The 15,072-nt window shown below is 45.9% G+C and overlaps 1 protein-coding gene across 1 annotated transcript in view; it reads left to right on the forward strand.

Moving 5' to 3' along the window:
• Positions 1 to 1,926: 1,926 nt before the first annotated feature.
• The window catches only part of LHX4 (LIM homeobox 4), an 86,691-nt gene continuing 73,545 nt past the window's right edge, over positions 1,927 to 15,072 (forward strand). The window contains exon 1 of the mRNA XM_029617643.1: positions 1,927 to 2,065. Within this exon, the coding sequence (XP_029473503.1) occupies positions 1,927 to 2,065 (139 nt within the window). The remainder of the gene's footprint in view (positions 2,066 to 15,072) is intronic.

Here is a 15,072-nt window from a genome sequence, read left to right on the forward strand (position 1 = left end):
AACTAAGGTTTCTTTAGCAAAGAAGAAATTACCGACCACTTAAGACTTACTTACGGTCAGAGAGGTATTCACCATCCATTCCAAACCTCCCCCCTGTTAATTTAATTAAACACAGAGAACAGGGGTCTAAAGAGGCCCCACATTAAGGGGTGGATTCAGTGCCATGCGCTAGCCGCTGTGCGCGGCCTAACACGTGATTGGACGCTCAAACATCTGACAGCACTGCACATCCTGTGTAAGTCTTCTCCAAACCACCGAGAGGGCTGATTATTCGCTGAGACCCACTTTTTAAGGGCAAGATCATTCAAAAAGCAGCTGAAATAAAATCTAACTCTTTCTCCAAATCCCCCGCCAACCCTCCTATCACGCGATCCTCAAAAAAGGAGCTAAATGACTTCACATCCACTTCCTCCCGCCCCCCAAAACTCTCTGCTTCCATCTCTAGCAATTTCCCCCCTCCTCCTACCTATAGGGAAAAAAAACCTGCTTTGTGGTCTGACCAGGGAACTAAACCTACCCTTTACCAACTTAAACAAAAATAATTGCTCAGGCCCAATAACCAAATCTAAAACAAGTCCAGCTTCATGTGTAGGACCATTCATTATATGCCGAAGCCCACAATAGTGGAGCGAGCAGCTTCCTAAATCCTGCCCTTTCACACAATTCACCATCCTTGTGCTGGATATTAAAATCTCCCACAGTCAACAGCAGCGAAAACTGCAGACTCATCCCCATTCTCATCTCATGTAGTTCCTCAGCAGAATGTGCATTTAAAACCGGTGGACGATAAATTACCAAATCACCAATCGGAGCTATTAAATCTAGCTTTAACCTTAGGCCCTCACAATCAGTCAGTCCTACACAAGGCAGCCACACTAACGGCCAAGCCTCTGTAAACACACATTCCCCCTCCACCCCCCTACTTCCCCTCTCTGTCCCCTGGGACACATCTGAGAGCGAGAAACCCCACTAGCCTCTAATAACCAAGTCTCAGAAATAAACAGTCTAACCTATTCTGCTGCACAAAATCATACAAATATAGATTCATATGCAACTGATCTCATATTTAACAAGCAACATTCAAGGCAAACATCCAACTGCAGTTTCTCAACAAGACTAGTCCACAGCTCACACTTTAAATCCCTCAGGCACCTATCCCTAAAAACCCTCTTCTTAAAAGCACAATGAAATAAGATCCCAGTCTTCCCCCTTCTCATAACCACAGAAACCCCTCCCCTCTCCCCCTCTAAAGTCATAATACGCAACAAACCCCAAAAGATAACCTCAATAACAAAATCCCCAAACCCTTTCTCTCCTCCCCCAAGGCACTTACAGGCTTGATGTCTCTGATCTTCTAAAGACATTGAGGCCAATAATATCGGTCTATGTCTGAGTGACCCCTGAAGCAGGCGTTTAGGTGCCGAGATACTGCCAGTGTTGGGTGTTGTAAACATGAATATATCTATAGATTCATAGATTCCATTTGATGCAACATGCCAGATTACATGGACACTAGAGTAGAGAAGGAAATGGAAAGGAGATGGAAGAAGAGATGAAAGGAAAGTCTCCTAGCAGTGCAAAACACTCTCGTACCGTTGATGGGTGCTGCACATTGCTAATGTGATAAGGTCTTGACACATTATAGATACTGGTACAAAATCTCTCCTCTAATTCCATAAGTAACATATGCTTCACAGTTTTTAGAGCATTTGGTGGTATTGTTGTGCTGCGATGGAGGCCTTGAGCATCAGAACGCTCGAAGGCCTTGGCAAATCTGTTGCGCTGTGATGGAAGGGAGCACTAGGGGGGCGCTCCCCATAGCGGGACAAGGGATGTGTACCCTTGCGGCGAGACGAAGCCTTGTCTGGGAGTGGAGCTTGGAAGTCCGGAGGCAAGACGTGGAGCTTGGAACACAGGTGATGAGACATGGCGAGCAAGATCCCTCAGGTGCCCTACACAGCCTGTAGGATGGTCGAGGACCACACTGTCTTCAACGAGCCCTACACAGCCGGATGGCTGGTCGAGGACCATGAGAGGAACGGGCAAGCCCTGTACGTAGACACAGGTCAGGACAAGTTACCCCTTGGATCCTCCAGACTCAGAACAGGAAACAGTCTTTAAAACATGGAACTTGGGAACCGGAATCTCGGATCATGTGAAAACAAGGAACCTCCGGAGGCACAGGTACTCAGGACCTGGGACATCAAGATGAGGACATCAGGACGTGGATGCCAGGCAGGAGCAAGAAGCATCGAAGTCCATGGAGGAGAAGCTCCCAGGAGGACTGGCTCCATATGAAGGCCAGGATGGACTGACTCCTTGCCAAGGCAAGGATGGAGTGAGCTCGGAGCCATTTTGTAGTGCAGGAGGCAACTCCTTGGGATGAGTTCAATGAGGGCCACACCTGCGCTGTCCCTTTAAAAAGAGACAGAAGATGCGGCCGCGCCCCCTAGGAGGAAGGGGCAGGACCATGGACAGCGGCGTTGCTGCGTGCAGGAGCTGGAGCAGGAACAGGAACTAGGCCCCGAGGTGAGCGGCGGCGTCCAAGCCGCTGAAGATGGACCAAGGACGGCTCCAGCCGCCAGGCAAGGACGGGAATGATAGGCCCTTCCCCACGGGAGCTTGAGGTAAGGTCGGTGGCTTCCGGGCCACATGGGGATGCATTTGACGGCCTCCTGGCCGCATAAGGTGTAGCAGCGTGGCTCCAGCCACGTAAAGAGTGGGTTGGCGGCCTCTGGGCTGTGCAGGGTACAGCAGCACAGCACCAGTCGTGTGAGGAACGTGTTGGCGGCCTCCAGGCCACGCGAGAGAGGAGAAGCAGGAGGTGAGAGGTGGCTCCAGCCACGGGCCGAAATGCAACAGGTCTAACTATCCAGTCGGGTTTTCAGAATTGTCAAAATGAATATGCAAATCTACCTCATGCATATTCATTGTGGTTATTCTGAAAACCCAACTGCTTAAGTGTGCCTCTAGGCGAGGGACAGGAAACACTGCTTTAGGAGATAATTTTCTAAGCCATTTATGCGCATAAAACCCAGTTTTATGCGCATAAATGGCTGTGCTAAAATAGACCTGGACTGAATGCATGTTAAAATATACAAGTAACCCAGTTATACACGTTTTTATCTGAATTGAGCAGAAGTTGGGGGCAGAGTCTGCACTTACATGCACAGTCTTTTATTTTAAAAAGAATGCACATAACTGTATATGCATAAGTTACACCCTCTGCAGAGGAGATATAACTTTACAAGAGTGAGTGTGCGAGCATTGTTTGATGCTTAGGAGCAGCTATGGGTTAGAAAACAGCCAGGAGAACAAAAGGAGATTAAACTCCACCTGGTTCCACACAAACAGACTTTTTATTTACAGGCAAGAAAAAAGTACAGCATAGAGGCTGCTTACCTCAGCAGTCTTTTGTATCAGTTTCATATATAGGTAGTCCTTCATAGGCTGGCTCCCTGCCTTCTTGCTGGGTCTTCTCTAACCCTTCTGGGCCTTGACTTCTTATCCTGTAGTGGAGGGAGTCTCCCTCAACCCAGAATCCCTTGCGGGGTTGATTCTTAAGGAGGGCCAGCCCAGATAGCAATGGCTGGTCCTTTAAGGTGTTCTGAGGGAGTTTCCTATATATTTCCTCACAGCATACTCAACAACTAACTGAGAGGTCCATATTCAGCCACTATCCATCTGATCAAGTTAGCCAGATAAACAGATCCAGCTACCTTGGCTGGGATATGCAGTATCACGTCCATGCCACTGAATATACCCAGTGGCAGCTATCTAATGGTTAGCCAGCTAAGTGTATTTTCCTAACTTTAAACCTGCTAACTTAGTTGGATAAGGGGAATATTGGCATTTATCTGGCTAAGTTATCCAGATAAGTACTCCTGTCCAGAATGCCCCCATCCCACTCTCCACTTAGCCGGTTTAACTATTTAGCCAGATAAACAGATATTCAGCTAAGTGGTGGCTGCTAAATGTAGCCAAATACTGAGATATCACCACCTAGCCGGATAAGGCCAAACTTCTCCGGTTAAGTGGTGCTGAATAAAAACTTTGGAGTTTTTTCGAAGCAAACTCTAAATTGGCCGGTGTCCACTCAGAAATTAATTGCTATGTGGGCTGTTTGAGAATTACCCTCTCCAAATAAGACCCTCGTATGACATGACTGTAATCCCTCTCAGCTAATAAATAGTCATGTTGACTGAAGTTATTAGCCCAACCATAGATTCCAGCTCTGTAGGTGCTGTGTGTGCTTGAGCTCCCCCAATATACACAGAGACCAATGCAATAGAGTGTGCTCAGCCTAGTGCACAGCTTGATGCGTGGTTGGACGTGTGTTTTGGAGGCGCTAGAATAACTCCTGATGAAATAATGGGATTATCCTGTCCAAACCAGCACATAGTTAATAATGCTCATCACATGTAAATGCCATGTAGATGAGGCTACCCCAGATGCAAAAAATCACCGAGCGCTGACGTGCACGTTTTAACCCGCAAAACTTAATGCCAGCCCAGGAGCTGGCATTAAGTTTAGACGCACCCCAAGCCTCAACAAAACAGTCAAAAATACTGCTTTTCTGTTGTTCTTTCAACTTAATATTGCCACGATACTAAGTAGGAGGACCCATAGAAAGCAGCAATGTGAAAAAAAAAAGTCTTGATGGTGGTCAGGTTAGGAAATGGATGCTCAATTTACCAGTGTTTGTTTTCCTAACCTGTGGCTATGCGCTGGTTAGGAAAATGGATGCTTGTAAATTGAGCGTCCGTTTTACTAACCTGCAAAGCCACGTCTCCTGGGTGCCCGATGCCAAGGTCGCACAATTTATCCCTAGCATATCCTTTTTAGCGCAGCACCTCATTACCATATCACATCGGGCGGCCAGCAGAGCCCGTTTTCCTAATGGGCGCTCAACGAGTGCGCCCGTTTTCTACGCGCTTTTATTGCATTGGCCCCATAGAGAGGCTGGCCTTTTTTCCGCTTTCTTGCCCAACTCTCCCTTCCAACCTTTAATCTCCCCTCTCACCCCTGCTGCCAATCAGAGCCAGCAAGAAGAGAAGAAAAGCAGCAATGCCCCCAGTGCTGCTTCTCTGCTGTGGACCACATGACACTACCATGTGACCACAGCCCCCAGCAGCACAGGAGGACCAAGCCTGAAGCACCTTTGCGCTCCTCCTCTTCTTGCCAGCTCTGCTTGGGGTTGGCAGAGATGTGTGAGTGTATGATGGGGGTCAGTATTGGAGGTGTATGTGTGTGTGACAGACGGCATACAGGATGGGGGTGGGGAGGGGTTGAGCAGATCATTTCTGTTGCATTTAGCAGCCCCAATCATTTTGAAAAGTTGGGTCCTATGAGTCAGAAAATGCTCCACCTACTGCAAAATTAGCCTATCTGAGAAAAATGATGTTGCGTTCTTTCATTGCCACATTTCAGCTTTCTGTATCTTTTAGTTTATTTGAAAGGGTGAAATAATTTAACTTAGACTTCTTCAGCCTGGTTATCTTCACAATAACTGAGATAAATGTATGCCCAGAGTGATTTATTTTACTGGCTGGACGCTTCAGTTTTATTTGTCAGTTTTTGAATCCTCATACAAGGTGTAAAGAACTGAACTTGCTAGAGGTGTAATTTAAAGGAGAACTTAAACTGTTATCGTTTGTAGTGTTGGAAGCAAGTGCAACATAAATATGCAACCAAATTTTAAAACTGTTTACAAATGTCATGGTTTTAGGTAACACTTTGATATTCAGTCCCACTTAGACGGACAGAAATCTTGTGTTTGCCACTTGGGTTGCCAACTCTGGCTGTGAGAAAAACATTCCTTGAAACATCAGCTCTTGCAAAGCCAACCCCACTCCCCATCCCCCGACCTCAACCCTCAAAAATCCCCTCAGCCTCTTGGATCTTTGGAATCTCCCCGTAACCCTCCACAAACCTCGTTTTCTGTCACACTGCCCCTCATTGTGCCTCTTGTAGCTGGAAGAGAGTGACTTCAGGATGTGAGTGCCAGGCCTTGGGTGTGTGCATGGTCAGTGGTTTTGCTGCCTCCTGCATGAGTTTCCTGTTTGTGTGGGTGTGTGTTGAGCCACTGCGGAGCCTGTGACCACACACACATTGGGCTCACTCACACCCTGAAGCCGCTTTCTCCAAGCTGCCAGAGCCGTAATAGGAAGAGTTAAGCAGGTAAGGGATGCGGTGGGGGAGCGGAGAGTGGATCTCAGGAGACCTTGAGGGTGGAGAGTAGAGTTGGGGAAAGGGGCCCACTGGCCGGGGATATTGATGCGGAGTGTATGCTATTAGAGAGGAAGGCAGGTGCCAGACTGGCAATACTTATCTTCTTGATGCTTTTAAGGCCCTGCTGACGGCTGGCCTCTGTTCAACAACCCTGACCAAACTGGCCAAGTAATGCCAGACGGCAAGCCCATTTATCATGCATAGCATGTCTCCCTGAAAAAGCAGCCATTTTATGCCCAATCTTGTTCATGCTGCTTCTTTTGGACTATAAATATGTTGTTGACGTATGCTAGAGAAAAAGCTGCTGTTTTCTTGGTGTCATGGGACAAGATGTAGGTCACCGATGACAATGGCACTAAGAAACAAAATGGTCCTCTCCGTGTTAGCCGGCTTGTCTGCTGATGCACCACCTGAAAAGAAGCCCTAATCTGTCTGGTACTGCACAGATCGGCTGTCATCCTTCCCACCAGGCATGCAATGAGGGCCTGCGAGAGCGCAGGACTCTTTCAATACTGAAAGTTAACTGTGAGCTTCATTTTGTGTGTCTTAGGTTAAAAGGGTTTGTCTGCCAGGGGCGAAACGAGATTCTAGTAACATGGCTGTTTCCAAGTGTGGAACATTTTAGTAAATGTTCTCTCTGAGGGATGTATTACGAGATGGCCCTTAAAATGGTGCTGAAATGCACCTGCCATCTAGAAGGATGAGTGCATTGGAAAGGCTGGATTTATTAAAGACAGAGAACACGGTTGATTAATCAGACCCTGACTCACTACCATTTGGAATTTCAATTTGAAATAATTATTACTAAATTTATCATTTTTATTTATATATTTATTTGACTTTTTTTTTTCCCCTGCAACTGTCTGAAGGTGAATTTAATGTTTATGCAAGGTATTGAGTTAGTAACAGTGAAAAAGGAACAATCTCTATTTCATCACATTTATAAGCTTCTCCTGACACCTCCACTGTGCTTCTGAGGATCCATCTGTAAAGGATGTTTCTGAGATTGACAATCAAGAGACTGATGCGTGGTCATTAGAAGAATGGCTTTAGCGATGTGCATGACTGTCTATGGGGATTTCAAATTCAGTTCACTTAGAATTAGGGTTGCCAGCTCTCCAGGATTATCCTGGAGACTCAAGGTATTAAAGGTCAACACCCATGACGCTGCTACAAGCAGCCCTGCTAGTATCTCCTGCTGATTCTCAATAAGGGTATCAAATGGTGAATCTTGTTAGCAGCTTATTAGCCTCATGTGTTTATGGAGACTAGAAGCCAGCCAGTGTTTGCAATGCCAGGATTTAAGAGAAAAGAAAATAATAAGCAAAGGCACCCAGTAACAGGAAGAGACCCAATTTTTGCAAAATAAATATAACTGTATTTATTTATTTATTTTAGTCTAATAAAAGCATTTTAGATTTACAAATAGTTTTGGACAATATGCTATCTTGTGTAGCATTTTTAAAGAACTATACACACAAACATACATTATCAGCTAAAGTGAATCTCATGATCACGTAAAAAATGAGATTCAGTGTGTTGCTGTTGATTTTTCAGTGGTTTTGTTATATAACGTGCTTGAACTTTGAATGCTCATTGTACATCAGATATATATATAGGGCTGCCACCTCACCCAGGTCAACCCAAAGATGCTGATGCAGTCCTGGTTTTGTCCATATTTCATGCATGAAGATGTAACTCTGTCTGATTCCTCTGTGAAAAGTACCACTACATCTTGAGGCATGCAGTGGGGAAGCCTAGGCGTGGATTGGCCTCCTCATGTTGACGTGGGTGAAGTGACAAGGCTAGACCCACATGCACCCAAAGGTGCTTAGTTTCTGCTTTTGCAAACTGTGAGTAGTCTGCTCTGTCCATAATAAAAACCTTTTCCTAAAGCCAGTCCTTTGCCATCTTCCATCATGAGGAGAAACCTCCAGGACTGGAACAGGTGTAATCTTAGAAAACTGAATGACTGTCCAGCAGTAGCGAGTTATGGCCACTGCCAACCTAAGAGATGAATTTATTTTCAGGATCAGTTCTGAACTTTCTTAATGGCTTGATTCATTTATTAATTGGTTAATGGGATGGGTCAATGAGCCTATTTTACTGTCATCTTGGGATTGTGGGATCAGCTTTAGGGGTTTATTAACAAAGTTTATTTTGGTATGACATGAGAATGTGTGATGCATACTCATCAGTTGGTATTTTGTACTTTTTCTCCAAATGTATGTCAGCATTTGAAGATTTCTTTAAGCATTACCTGGATATGATTATTGTATACAGGATCTTAATTCATCCCTCAGGATTTCAGATCTTGTACGTTGTCAGACACTGGTCTCCTGCCCCACTCTGAATGTAGTCATGTGTCATGTGTTTCTCCTGCTGGTAAACAGGCTCTAAATGGGTCTTGTAGATTCAGGATTCTGATTGGTTAAAAAACTGTCTGGCCAAATATGATAGGATGGAGCTCCCAGCCAGTTCTGTATGATATACATTTACCAATATATCAGGAGCTTCACTCTATCAGCGATCATTTTACCATCACCTGCCTCTACTCGAATGGGCTGTTGTTGCAGTTGTGGACCCCTGTGCAGTGGTGTGGTTGACTCAACCCTTTGGGGCCCACACTAACCACAGACAGAAGTGCCTGGGGTGACTTAGCTAGAGCACCACCTATACCAACCATTATTCCCACAGGTTGAGCCCTTAGTGCAGACGGCCAACAGGAGTTAGGCAGGTCCCAGGGGCAAGGCAAGGGAGAGTGTCTGTCTGAGTTCAAGCAAAGGTCGAGGCAGGTGGCAAACCCGGAAGTCCAAAGAACAAAGCAAGGTTGGGGACAGCAGCAGAAAGCAGAATCCGAGAGACAAACTAGTCAGGGCAGGCAGCAGTCAAGTCCAAAGCCAAAGTCAGGTCCAAAGAAGCAGGGCAGGTAGGAAAGGAAACAAAGGCAGGATACACATGAAGATGAGAGATAGGGGAAGGAGCAGGCAGCACAGGGTATAAACTATCACCGCATACCGAGTAGCAGGCTACACAGGAGACCTGTTTCCAAGGAACTGGCTGATTGCAAGAAACTTCCTTATTTACCCCAGGAGAATGTGACATCATCAGCCAGCGCCACAGGAAGTCCCTGCTAGGGGGCCTGTAATGGCAGTCCAAGTTTACCGGAGGCTCTGTGCTAGATCCTTGGAACAGCCTACTGCTTGGAAGCTATGCTGGAGTTGCTTTGGATAAGAGTGGAGGGGCTTACATAGGGGAGGATCAATTTAAGCCCAAGAGAGAGAGCAGATAGCAGCTATAAAATGAGGTTTTCAAATGGGAAAATGAATATGTGCAGAAAAGACACATTTACTAACATGAGTAAGAACGCCCCTTTTCTGTTTTGTTGTTTTAGTCCAAATTTCCCTTTGAATGTGCAGGCAGCTGGGAAATGAGGCTGCACTCTAAGCACATACAAATGTACCCACAGAAGGTCTGTGTGACTTTACCTCCTCCACCCGCCCTCCACCTCTGTTTTATCCACTGTCAATGCTGTGGGTAGTTTTACCCATGGGATGGGGGCGTGGATCATTTTCAGTGGCGCTTTTCTTGTAGGCAAACAACTGTTTTTTTCAAAGCTTTTCCCACAAACATTGCCATCTGAACATGGCACCAATTACTAGGAGCCATTTTGAATTCAATTGACAATAATATATCCCATAAGATTTTATGAGATGCAAATGATCTCTTAAGACTGCAAAACTTCAAGAGCAAAATTTGAAACGACATTCAACCCCATGCCCAAAAAAATAGAAATCACTGTCCCCAAAAGGTCAAAGATTGGGGCACTAAAAAACAGGCTTATGAGTAGCTGTGCCCACTGAGCCATGGCAGAACCAAACTTTCTTTGATTTTTCCCGATGTGCAATAAAAAATAAGTGACCCTGAGATACTTGCGGATAAAAGGGCAGTTTTGAATAGCCTGCGTTGTTTGCAATGGATGAGGGCACTTTTAGCATACACACCTTGCATTTGTTAGGGGGTGTGCATGGAAATCTGTTTCATTTCAATTTTGGTTTCATTTCAAGGGTGGATGTTTCTCTTTTTGTTTTGTTTTAAAAAATATTTTGTTTCATTTCCATTTTCATGTGTGTTGAAATCAGTTTAATGTGCACTAAAATATTTAGCATTCACTTAATAATTTCAGTGTAGATTAATGTTAACGTGCATTAAGAGCACCAAGTCCCCTCTCCCAGAGGAAGCCCCTCCCAGCTTCATTGAATCCCCCCACTTGCACTCATATGCCTCTGGCTCCTATCCTACTTGCGGAGTGATCCCCAATAACTCCTTCACTGCCAGCATCAGAATCCAAAATGACACCCACACACGGGCCGATACAATAAATGGTGCGGGAAAGTAGGTGCGCGTCTGCTCTCCCGACGCGCGCCCAGGCCACTCTCCTGGGCGCGCGATTCACTAAACAAGGTTATGCAAATTAGGGCCTGCGGTAAAAAGGAGGCGCTAGGGACACTAGCGCGTCCCTAGCGCCTCCTTTTTGACAGAAGCAGCGGCTGTCAGCGGGTTTGACAGCCGACGCTTAATTTTATGGCGTCGGTTGTTGAACCCGCTGAAAGCCGCTGGTTCGGAAAACGGACATCGGCAAAATTGAGCATCCGTCTTCCAACCCGCGGGCCGATTTAACATTTTTTTTTATTTTTGGGGCCTCCGACTTAATATCGCTATGATATTAAGTCGGAGGGTGCACAGAAAAGCAGTTTTTTTCTGCTTTTCTGTGCACTTTCCCTGTGCCGGACGAAATTAACTTCTTAATTTCTGAAAGTAAAATGTGCGGCTTGGTTGCACGTTTTACTTTCTGGATCGCGCGAGAATGACTAGTAGGGTTCATCAACATGCATTTGCATGTTGCGGGCTCTATTAGTTTCGGGGGAGGGGGGGGGGTTGGCTGCACGTTTTCCACGCGCTATTACTCCTTACTGTATAAGGGGTAAAAATAGCGCGTCAAAACTGCGCGGCCAAACGGGGCCTTAAGGTGCGCTCGGCCGAGCGCACCATACTGAATCGGCCTGTAAGTCAGTGAGCGTCGTGTCGATTTCAGTGCCAGCAGGGTGAAGTGACTGGGAATCACTCCTGCCTCATTAAGGGGCCCAGGAAGGTAACATGGGGAAAGGCTGGGGATGGTTCAGGTAGCTGAGGGCCTGCACAGGGGTGGGGATTAGTAAATTGTTGTGGAGGCAAAGTTATCAGCCGGGGAAGGGGGAGACGGCAGGGAGGCAACCGAGGGACAGGGCTGGCAATGAACGACATGGAAAATGCAATGACATTTAATTGGGTTTTGTGGTGTTTCAGACTGGAAACAAAACAAAAAAAGTAGTATTTTCCCTGTTTTAAAATGACAGTGCCCTCTTAGTATATGTGTGAACAGCTAGACGGGGCCAAATGAGTGCATGCATGTATGTTCGAAAACCAAATCTACATATGCAGTTTACTCCCTAATCTAAACGTGGCCCTTTTTGCAGCTCTGCTAAAACTGCCCCTGCTGTAAGAGGTCGCACATGCTATTAGCCAAGCAGAGGGAGGGCAAGCTTCAGCCCGGTGATTTTACACAGGCAAAGAGCTTGGCCAATTGTCCTCCAAAAAAACTCAAGATCAAGGGACCAGGTCCTCATTGCAATCTAATCCATACATTTTTCAGCCCTTAGCAACAATCCATTTGGAAATTCTCCAACATTTAGAAAATGTTTATGCCGCAAGGTCAAAAACACACGGTTCACCACCTAATAATCTAAAGTCTGGCACATGGAGCATTTCCTTGGGGGGGAGAGATGGATTTTCTTGCAAACAGCACTTTGGTTGGAGTCATTTAAACCTCTAAGATGCAGGCAGACCAAATCTAAGCAATACCTGCTGCCAGGTGTAACCGCCCTCTTCAGGGCGCTCCTGGAGTGCAGGGGCTCACTGTAGTCCCTGGGGCCACTTCGGCTCCCACCCTGCTGTCTCCTCTCATTTTACACAAGCACAGTTCACAGCGGGCCAGCAGGCTGCCAGGGTTTATCCTGGCAGGGAGGAGGCTGTAGGCTCACGGGGGCAGGGACTCACATCCAGTCTCTCTCATTTTCCTTCAACTCCCTTGATCGACAGAACACATGCTTGGGATGTCCTTGCTTTAGGGCTCCTCTGAACTTGAATGAAGATGCTGGACACGCTGGTGGGATGTTCAGTAAAACTTTACTATAACCAAATATACTGAAAGTCCAATTCACAGGAATAATTCTCCAGATAATCTTCATGCAAAAAATAAACAGTCCAGAAGTGCCTCTTTCTCAGTTCTATGAGCTGAGTCTTTGTCCCTTTCAGGGGCGGATTGCCCTATCGGGGGATCGGGCATCCCCCCGGTGGGCCGGTTGTTCTAGTCACGTGATCTGCCGAGTGCGGCTGTGACAGAGCCGCGCTCGGCAGACCACGTGGTATCTCCTGGGCCGGCCTGGGCGGCAAATCCCCGGGCCGGTCGTCATCGGGAATCCGTCCCTGGTCCCTTTGGATGGCAATCACCCACCACTCTTGGGTGATAGAAAGTTGGCTCCTAGTGGGGCTGGCATCTCCTCTCTTTCTCTGATGGTAAAAGCTGGACTTCCTGTGGTAGAAAGACCCCAAAAGTGTTCAAAATCCAAAAATCTCTCTCTCCTTTTCTGTGGGCAGACAGGAACTGGTGACAATAATTCCTCCCAAAATAACTAGAACAAAACCTACTGCCAAAATACTACTTTCTTCTTCTCTAGTGTTCACTGTCGGGTAGAGGAAGTCTCAGCACCTTCCTGACCTCCAAAGACAGGGGAGAAAGTCCTCTTTAGGAAGCAGCAGGATCCCCAAAGCAAAACTGAAAAAAAACCCAAAACAACAAACAAAACCCAAACAGCTCTTCTCATAATCTCTTTCCAACTCTTCTTCACTTCTCCAAGACAATCCCTTCCAGGCGGTGGGCAGAGTTTCTTCCCTTGGATTAGGCCGTGAAGCCTAAAGTAGGGACCCAGCACTCCAAAACCAAAAGCCACTTGCCCTGTGCCCAGCTCTGGAGCCCAAAGAGGGGCAGAACTCCAAAAGTGTAACTCAAAGCCAAACAAAACCTATCCGATAGGTACCAAATATATGCAAACGATATCCAGCCTCTCATTTGTGTCCAACCAACTTGGTTAGACACGAATGAGAGGGTTGGAATCTGTCTGAATTTTGTTAGGCTCTCACATAATAAGCTGGTGTTGAGCACAGCTAAATCAGAATTTAGTTTTGGTCAGAGGCCTTTTGCAAAATGCATGTTACTTTTGACAATATCTCTCTTTTCCATTGCTATCCTCTATGAAGAGTCTTGGAGCCTAGATTGATACCAATTTAACTTTTAAACATCATATTAAATCTGTGGCTCACTCTGGGTTTTTTAAACTGCGAGTCCTTTGTGGACTTAAACATGTGTTGGAGCATTTTGGCTCTCATTTGGTTGTTCAGGCCTCAATGTTGCCATTACTAGATTACTAATAGGGGTTCTCAGCAGCACTGTGCATGGCAGGTTTTCACTGGTTCACCTCTCCAGATTTTCCCATGGACTTTCTGCACAGTCATTGCCGTAATGAGATTTTCTATTTTTTTTTTCTCTGCATGGACTGCTGTGGAGTTCTCTGCCAATGACTGGGAAATCTGCCATTGATTTGCACCATTTTCTATAACGGACATTAGACAGCAGCACCCCTATGATCTGTTCAATAAAGGGGGCCATTTGTAAAGCCCCATGGGACGTATGCAGATGCAAAGTATGTGCAGAAAAGTACACGTGGCAGTTGGAAAAATTAAATCCCTCTGTGTCCTGTCCTTTCCCCTGCCCCTTTCACCTATGGCTAAAAGTACGTGCTCTGTGAAACATGCTCAGACTTTTATCCAGTAAGGGGAGGGAAATTTTGACCTCCCACAATGATGCCCAGGCCACTCCTGGAAAACCACCCTCCCCAGGCATTGCATTGCTTAGACAAGTCATTCAAAGACCATGAAGATCTCTTTGGTACCCTATAACCCCTTCCTTAAAACGAACACCACCTACCTCAGCTGGCAGTCAGAACAGTTGAAGGGGTTTGGAGACTGGATCATATCATGAACGGGTGACATATGATGCTTGTGAAGAGACCCCGAAGTCTCCACTATCCAGTTGGTCTCTAGTTAGATTCCCAGATTAGGATTTTTGTAGTTTGCGGACCATCCCTGCAGGCACCTCCACAGAGGCTTGTCTGGATTAGTCAGCAGTGCACTATAAAAGCAGGATATGCATGAGGAGCAGTGCGGCTTTCTTTTTTTCTTTTCTTCCTTAAAAAAAAGAATTAATTGCATATGGCGGGGCACTAGGTAATGTACAAAGCAAAAATGCATAATCAGTATGAAACAAAACATGACAAAATAATAGCACAATAAAGAGTAACACTCTGGAAGAGACATCTTAAATTATAAATCAAAAGCCAGCCTAAACAAAGCTGTTTTGAGCTGTGTTTTGAAAGATTTTAGACAACTCCGTGCATCACAAAATCTCAAGCAGAAAGTTCCATAGACTTGGAGCAGCTATTGAGAATGCACAATCCCTAGTGACTGCTAAATGCACCTGTTGAACAGACAGAACATCCAACAGCTACTTGAGAGGATCTTAAGGCTTGATATAGTCTCAATAAAGCATTAGCCCAGGGTGAGGAATCTGTATTGATCAATTTATGCACGGTAGTACAAATTTTGTACTGAATTCTGTAACGACCGGTAAGCTAGTGTAAGTTGATCAAGACTGGGGTAATGTGTTTGTAACTTTTAACGCCAGCG

The sequence above is a fragment of the Rhinatrema bivittatum genome, chromosome 10 (assembly GCF_901001135.1).
Source record: "Rhinatrema bivittatum chromosome 10, aRhiBiv1.1, whole genome shotgun sequence".
Taxonomy (NCBI): domain Eukaryota; kingdom Metazoa; phylum Chordata; class Amphibia; order Gymnophiona; family Rhinatrematidae; genus Rhinatrema; species Rhinatrema bivittatum.